General features: G+C 40.6%; 1 protein-coding gene across 1 annotated transcript; it reads right to left on the bottom strand.

Annotated features, from left to right (window-relative positions):
• Nucleotides 1-2,963: 2,963 nt before the first annotated feature.
• Nucleotides 2,964-6,926, bottom strand: LOC131397629 (sulfotransferase 2A1-like). The gene is made up of 4 exons (XM_058530720.1): nt 6,797-6,926; nt 6,229-6,234; nt 5,024-5,231; nt 2,964-3,099 (listed from the first exon to the last, which is right to left on the bottom strand). The coding sequence occupies exons 1-4, from the start codon at nt 6,924-6,926 to the stop codon at nt 2,964-2,966; spliced, it is 480 nt and encodes a 159-aa protein (XP_058386703.1).
• Nucleotides 6,927-8,800: the final 1,874 nt, after the last annotated feature.

Here is an 8,800-nt window from a genome sequence, read left to right as displayed (position 1 = left end):
TATTGGCAAACCAAATACAGCAATAAGTTAAAAAGATCATACACCATGATCAAGTGGGATTTATACCAGGGACACAGGGATGGTTTGACATCCACAAATCAATCAACGTGATACATCACATTAACAAAACGAGGAATAAAAACCACAAGATCCTCTCAATAGGTGCAGAGAAATCATTTGACAAGATCTAACATCCATTGATGATTAAAAACCCTCAATAAAATGGGTATAGAAGGAAAGCACCTCAACATAATAAAGGCCATATATGACAAACCCACAGCCAACATCATACTCAAGAGGGAAAAACTGAAAGCCATCCCACTGAGAATAGGAACAAGACAAGGGTGCCCACTCTCCCCACTCTTATTCAACATAGTTCTGAAGGTTTTGGCCAGAGCAATTAGGCAAGAAAAAGGAATAAAAGGAATCCAAATTGGAAATGAAGAAGTGAAACTCTCACTGTTTGCAGATGACATGACCCTATATACAGAAAACCCCAAAGAATCCATCGAAAAACTATTTCAAATAATCAACAACTACAGCAAAGTTGCAGGGTACAAAATCAACTTACAAAAATCAGTTGAATCTCTATATTCTAATAATGAATTAACAGAAAGAGAAGTCAAGAAGACAATCCCATTTACAATCGCAACAATAAGAATAAAATATCTGGGAATAAATTTAACCAAGGAGGTGAAAGGCCTATACAATGAAAACTATAAGACATTATTGAAAGAAATCGATGATGATATAAAGAAATGGAAAGATATCCCATGTACATAGATTGGAAGAATAAACATAGTTAAAATGTCCATACAACCGAAAGCACTTCAGATTCAATGCAATCCCAATTAGAATCCCAATGACATTCTTCACAGAAATGGAACAAAAAATCCTAAAATTCATATGGGGCAACAAAAGACCCAGAATAGCTAAAGCAGTTCTGAGAAAAAAGAACAAAGCTGGAGGCATCACAATCTCGGACTTCAAAATATACTACAAAGCTATAGTCATCAAAATGGCACGGTACTGTTACACAAACAGACACACAGAAAAATGGAACAGAATTGAAAGCCCAGAAATGAAACCTCACATCTACAGACAGCTAATCTTTGACAAAGAAGCTAAGAACATACAATAGAGAAAGGAAAGTCTCTTCAATAAATGGTGCTGGGAAAACTGGACAGCCACATGGAAAAGAATGAAAGTAGACCATTAACTTTCACCATACACAAAAATTAACTCAAAATGGATCAAAGACTTGAAGGTAAGACTTGAAACCATAAACCTCCTAAAAGAAAATATAAGCAGTACACTCTTTGACATCGGTCTTAGAGGGATCTTTTCAAATTCCATGTCTACTTGGACAAGGGAAACAAAAGAAGAAATAAACAAGTGGGACTTCATCAGACTAAAGAGCTTCTGCAAGGCAAAGGAAACCAGGATCAAAATGAAAAGACAATCCACCAGCTGGGAGAAGATATTTGCAAATCATATATCCAACAAGGGAGTAATCTCCATAATATATAAAGAACTCACACAACTGAACAACAAAAAAAACAAACAACTTGATCAAAAAATGGGCAGAGGATGTGAACAGACATTTTTCCAAAGATATACAGATGGCCAATAGGCACATGAAAAGTTGTTCAACGTCACTAATCATCAGGGAAACGCAAATCTAAACTACACTAACTTACACCTGTTAGAATGGCTATACTCACCAAGACAAAAAATAACAAATGTTGGAGAAGTTGTGGAGAAAATGGAACCCTCATTCACTGCTGGTGGGAATGCAAACTGGTACAGCCTCTATGGAAAAGAGTATGGAGAGTCCTCAAAAAATTAAAAATAGAAATACCATATGACTCAGCTGTCCCACTACTGCGTATTTATCCAAAGAACTTGAAATCAACAATCCAAAGAGACTTCTGCACCCCTATATTCATTGCAGTATTGTTCACTATAGCCAAGATGTGGAAGCAACCCAAGTGTCCATCAACTGATGATTGGATAAAGAAGATGTGGTGTATGTATACAATGGAATACCACTCAGCCATAAAAAAAGACAAAATCTTCCCATTCGCAACAATATGAGGGGACCTTGAGGGTATGATGTTAAGCAAAATAAGCCAGACAGAGAAAGACAAACACCATACAATTTCACTCACACGTGGAAGATAAACTAACACACGGACAGAAACAACTGTTTGGTGGTTACCAGGGGGAAAGACGTTAGGGGGTGGGCACAAGAGTGAAGGGACGCATTTATATTGTGACTGACAAATAATAATGTACAACTAAAATTTCACAGTGTTATAAACTATTATGACCTCAATAAAAAAAAAGTGTAAGGGCTAGCCCGTGGCTGAGTGGTTAAAGTTCCTTGTGCTCCACTTCAGCAGCCAGGTTCTCAGGTTCTGATCCCTGGCACAGACCTACTCCATTCATCAGCCACGCTGTGGAGGCATCCCACATACGAAATAGAGAAAGATTGGTACAGATGTTAGCTCAGGGACAATCTTCCTCACCAAAAAAAAAAGTATAGAGATCCTAGGGTAATGCATACATTTTTGAGACAGATAGGACAAGAGGATTAAGGGAGTTTTAGAAACATGTATCTAAAAAAGGGTGGGAAGTCAGGATTGTGTTGTCCAGAAAGCCAATGAAAAGCTGACTTTCTGAAAGCCACAAATTAGGAGAGTAGAGAAGATTACCATTGCTCTGTGGTAGACAGGCCTGGAGACTCAGAACATAGCTAGGATGGTTTATGATGGGGCAAGCTGAAAGGCTGGCTGGGGTTATGCTGCTCTGCAGGAGAGAATGTGGACTTTGACAATTTGGGTTTCAATGGTGATGGAGCCTTATACCCCCAGGATGGTGAGATGTAGAGATCTCAGGTTGGGTGTAAGATGAGTTCTGATAAAGGCCTCTGACAATCCCCCAGCTTCCATATTTTGTGTTCACTCACCATTTCCTTGGATGAACCATTCAAAAAAGTGTTCCAGTGACTCTGGTTTCTTAATAAAATTCAAAATCCTATAGAAAAAATAACCAGGCACAAGACTATCTCTGGGATTTCTGATGAGACAAATCACCATAAGAGAAAAATGAGATGATAAAAAATCAATATAGTCATTTCCCATCCTTCTTGATCTTCATAAAAATGGTGAAAAAACCAATTCCTAGAAAATGCTTATTAAATATCAATGAATTCTTTTAATAAATTAGTTGTTGCATTCATTAACCAAATATATTTTTTAGGTTCCTATGAACAATTCACTGGGATAGTACTAAGAGTACAACAAAGGAAGAGGAGAGCATTGTCCTTTCCCTCTTGGATATCACAGTCTACTCACAATGGGAAGCAACAAGAAGGTTTTAAAAGGTGAGTGGTAGTATATTTCTGTACTATAGTTTAAAGATTACTACTGGGAGAATGGATTAACAAACTGCTATATTCATAGATACACAGCAGACATTCTTATGATATGTCTATTTATATAAAGTACAAGAACAAGCAAACCTAATCTATAGAGTTAGAAGTCAGGGGAGTGGTCACCTCTACAGGTGGGCGTTGACTGGGGAGGCACAGGAAGGAATTTCCTAGGGGAGTGGAAATGTTCTAAAACTGGATCTGGAAGGTAGTTACCTGATTAGCAGATATTTGGTCTGTGCAAAGTGTCCATAAGGTATTTGGTCCATGCCAAAATATCCTTGATATTTTGTCCTGTCTACAACGTCCATAAAACATTGGGTTCACGACAAAAGGTCCTTGATATTTGGTCATATGCAAAGTGTCTGTGGATACATTGGTACTTGGTATTTGGTCATATTTGCTCCTGTCAAATATACATGAAGACATTGGGTTCACACACCAAAAGGACTTTGTTATTTCATCGTGACCAAGACCATTTGGTGTGGACAAACTATGCTCATGAACGTTTTGAACAGGACCAAATGTCCAGGACCTTTTGGCATGGGCTAAGTGTCTTATGGACCAATATCTTATGTAGGTTTTGGACAGGACAAAATGTCCTGCAAGGAGTTAACCCAGTTGCGTACATACGTAAAGATTCAACAAGTTAATACTTAAGACTAGTGCACACATACAGACACATACATGTAAGAACACTTGGCATTTGAACATCTGACTTATACCCTGATTCTGCACCAACTTCCTTTGTGACATTATCCTAGGCCCCAACTCTCTCTAGGCCTCAGTTTCCCCATGCAGGGATTCAACAAACACCAATAAGCACATGTAAATAATTGTATTATAAATAAGCTTGAGAAGTGATAACTTAAAAAAACACTTCATTGTGCTGCTACACATTATGAAATTTCCAAGAGTGGAGAATATTATTCTAAGCTTCACAATGTATTTTAAGCATAAAACATTTTTAAAAATCACAAAGCAATGAGCACCTTCCAGGAAAATATAGTTCTAAAAACGATCTGAGATATGCTAGACCCTGGATATCCATGGTCCCTCCTGGGGATCATCTGTCAGCCCCATGAGAGATTCCTGTGGCTGCTGAGCTCAATAGACAGCTACACATAGGAAGACATAGTGGGTAGAAAAAACAGCAATGATGCTGGAGCAATCTCCCTGGATTTAGGCAGTGATTTACGAATAGGCTGCTTCCCATCTGGGCAACTCCATGTCAAGTGCTTCTACCTAAGTGGCATAAGGCATTTATCTAATTAATTTTTAGAGCAACAGAGGGGGGTTATCTAGTATGCAACAGTTAGAAATTCTGGTTGGGTTTAAAACATGGTTTTCTAAGATTCTGGCATTATTGTTTCACTTGGCCTCTGGTTTACATCTGGCTGATATCACCTGTGGAGGGGTCTACACCCTTGTACTCAAGAATGGACTGTGGCATCACCAATGCAGAATCTCAGGCCCACCCCAGACCTACTGGATGAGGCTGCATTTCACCCAGATCTCCAGGGGACTCCCGGGCACATTAGAGGGTGGAAAGCATTGGCCAAACATCTTGACCATTGAGCACTGACCTTGGCTTTGGAACTGAAGAGAGACTTGGGGATGAGTTGGCTGGGGAGGTGGGAGCTGATGAGGTGGGGGCCTTCCTTATCCTTCAGTGAATTATAGCCACTCTCAGTCTCTACCCAGGGTGAGCGGTCCCAAATGGGCACAGATTGGATCCACGTGGGATCCCCCTTGGAGAAAATCAGGCAGAGAATTTCAACCAACCAGTGTGTTCCTGGAGAAAGAAGGAAAAATAATGGTCACTCATTTTAATCTGACTTTTTAAAAACTATGATACACATAACATAAATGTACTCTCTCAACCATTTTCAAGTGCACGGTTCAGTAGTGTTAAGTATATTCACATTGTTGTGCAACCATCTTGCAAAACTGAAACTCTGTACCCATTCAACAACAGCTCTCCATTTTCCCCTCCCTCCAGTCCCTGCCAGTCCCTGGAAACCACCATTCTACTCTCTGTTTCAATGAGTTTGATTACCCTAGATACCTCATAGAAGTGGAATCCTGCCATTTTTGTCCTTCTGTGACTGGCTTATTTCACTCAGCATAATGTCCTCACAGTTCACCCATGTTGGAGAGTGTGTCAGAACTCCATTCCTTTTTAAGGCTGAATAATATTCCATCATGTGTAGACAGTACATTTTGTTTATCCATCCGTCACTGGGCATTTGGGTTGCTTCCACCTTTTGGCTATTTGCTTAAATCCTTCAACCTGCTCCCAGTGCCCTTGGCTTTTCACCACCTCGCCACTTCCAATGTCTCCAGCCTCAGTCCCTGCCCAGTTGGCAGACCCTCTACCCCCCTCCCCTCATAGAATCGTGATCCTCATCCTTTCAGTCCCTTAAATTTTCCAGGCTCTTTTCCAATGCCCAACCATTGTCCATGCTGCTACATTTACCTGAAAATATCCCTTTTCACTAAATAGATTCACATTCATTCTTTCCTCTCAATTTAGATGCTATTTCTTCTCCTTTTTTTTTTTTTTGGCTGTGATAGTTGTGTTTATTAATCCCTCCCCAGTTTTATTGAGGCATAACTGACAAATAAAAATTTATTTAAGGTGTACGATGCGATGACGTGATCTATATATACATTGTGAAATGATGACCACAAACTAATTAACACATCCATCATCTCACATAATTACCTCCTTTTTCCTATTTCTTCTATTAGGACTTCACTGGATATCCTCTATTCGCCCATACAAACACCTGACTCTGCCTTAGGATTCACTCCTATGGGTTCCCCTGATACCTCTCTGGACACTCATCTTACTGAGTAACCGCCTGGCTGAAGCCTTTTCTCTCACTGTAAATGGTGTCGGGGAACAGGTCTATTCCCCCAAAGCATCATGCATTACCTGGCATGTAGAAAGCACTCCTTTCATCTACTGAGTGAAGTAGAGGACATGGCCTCAGCCTGTCCCAGTATCTGATCCTGCTTCCTTATCTGATTTCAGGTAAGTCAGTATTAAGACATCTTCATCCTTTTTTTAATTTTTTTTTATTTTTGGGAGGAAGATCAGCCCTGAGCTAACATCCACGCTAATCCTCCTCTTTTTTTGCTGAGGAAGACTGGCTCTAAGCTAACATCTATTGCCAATCCTCCTCCTCTTTTTTTTCCCCAAAGCCCCAGTAGATAGTTGTATGTCATAGTTGCACATCCTTCTAGTTGCTGTATGTGGGACGCAGCCTCAGCATGGGCGGAGAAGCGGTGCATCGGTGCGCGCTGGCATCCGAACCCCGGGCCGCCAGTAGCAGAGCGCACGCACTTAACCACTAAGCCACGGGGCCGGCTCGACATCTTCATCCTTAAACACAAAAGTCTCCCATACTTCTCTCAAGTGTTCAAGTTTGAAAGACAAGGCAGGGAGAAGTATCCCTTTAAACCACACGTACATGTCTGACATCACAGTGAGCTTTTCATACCTGGTGTTAGTTTCAGCTGTAGCCTCCGTTGGAGGTTGAGGCAGCTGCTGGGAGATCAGCTTTTATAGTAAATATTAAACAATTATTAATCTCTCCCAGTTTGTTGAAGAAGTGCCTGCTGATAAAGAAAAGTAGATATTGTAACTGACAGATGGTCAGTTCCAAGGTTGATGATACTGAGCAAGTGTGAAGTCATTCCAAGAACATTTTAGGGTATTCTGAGTTCAATAACAAGCCCAAGGACACAGAAATGTGGGCAAATTTGAAAAATATTTTTCACAACCTTTATTTTTTAGAACAGCTTTAGATGTTTTGGAAAATTGAAAGATAGTAGAGAGAGGTCCCAGAGTCCATATTTATTAGGATTTCCTTAGATTTTCTTGAACGTCCTTTCTCTGTCCAGGATCCCATCCAGACACCACATCACATTGAGTTGTCATTTCTCCTTAGGCTTCTCTTGGCTGTGACAGTTTCTCAGACTTTTTTTTTTGATGATCTTGACAGTTTCGAGGAGGACTGATCAAGTATTTTGGAGAAATCCCTCTATGGGCCTCTACTGGATGTTTTTCTCATGATCAGAATGGGCTTATGAGTTTTGGTGAGGAAGATCATGGAGGTAAACACCATTATCATCACTACATTTCAGGGGAATTTACTGTCCACGTGATGATCACTGTTGATGTTGACTTTGATCACCTGGCTGAGGTAACATTTGTCAGGTTTCTCTACAGTACATCTACTCTCCCCCTTTTCTATGTGGGCATATTTAAACCATGAACTCCAGGTCTGAATGCATTCATGAGTGCACATTGTATAAACTTTATCTGAGAGATGTTCTACAAAATAATCAGCCAGTACTATTCAAATTTTCAAATTGTTATGAAAAACAAAGAAAAGCTGAGGCTACATTCCAGGTAAAAGGAACATGTAAGGGGCAGGCCCGGTGGCATAATGGTTAAGTTCGCATGCTCTGCTTCGGCAGCCCAGGGTTCACCGGTTCGGATCCTGGGTGCGGACCTAGGCACCGCTCATCAAGCCATGCTGAGGCAGCATCCCACGTAGAGCAACTAGGAGGATGTACAACCTTGACATACAACTATCTCCTGGGGCTTTGGGGAGCAAAAAGGAGGAATATTAGCAACAGATGTTAGCTCAGGGCCAATCTTCCTCAAAAAAAAAAACAATATTTCTTGGCTTTAAAAAAAAAAAAAGAAAAGAAAATGTAAATTAAACCCTGGATTGGATCCTGGACCCCCAAAAATTCTGCCATTATATTATTGTGACAAAAAAAGAGATAAGAATGAGGTCAGTGTTGATGTGATGGTTACCCTGGCCATCTCAAGGCTGAACTACGGGCAGAAACAGAAAATTACACTTTAACCTTGACTGTCGCCAGATGGCCAGAGAACAATGTGGTGATTTTTCCCTGTGGTTAGGACATTTAGAAAGCCTCGGACAGAAGATACACTATAGCTGGAAAGGGCCACCAATCAGAACTGGACTCATCCTTAGCCTTGCAAACTCTGTAATTTTTGCATTTAAAAACCAGCCACACCAAGATGGGGGTGGGGAGAGTGGCTCATCTATCAACTTTCAGGTTGAGGTGTACTTCCCCAGTTTGCAAACATTTTAATAAAGACTCTTTTTCCTTTACAATTTATTTTTGCCTCATAAAGCTGCTCATTTTGGTTAACATTTCTGGTGATGAGGATGTGATGTGAAGTGGCTGCCTGATTGCCTCCTGGGGGTCAGCTGGACACTGCCTGCCATCACAACCCAGAGCCTCTTGACTGTTCCTCCACATTTCCAAAGGCCTCAGGAGGATGATCAAGGTAAGGTCCTCTCAATCCTTGAC

This window comes from Diceros bicornis, chromosome 34, assembly GCF_020826845.1.
Source record: "Diceros bicornis minor isolate mBicDic1 chromosome 34, mDicBic1.mat.cur, whole genome shotgun sequence".
Lineage (NCBI taxonomy): Eukaryota > Metazoa > Chordata > Mammalia > Perissodactyla > Rhinocerotidae > Diceros > Diceros bicornis.
The sequence above is the reverse complement of the archived record's forward strand: the minus strand, read 5'-3'. Positions and strand labels throughout refer to the sequence as shown.

Bases quoted from the DNA above. Each gene is read 5' to 3' on its own strand.
- LOC131397629 (XM_058530720.1), bottom strand. From the start codon at position 6,926: ATGTCAGACATGTACGTGTGGTTTAAAGGGATACTTCTCCCTGCCTTG. The intron at 3,100-5,023 runs GGTCAGTGCTCA...TTTTTCTCTTAT, and splicing joins CTCTTCAGTTCCAAAGCCAA to GGTGATTTGTCTCATCAGAA.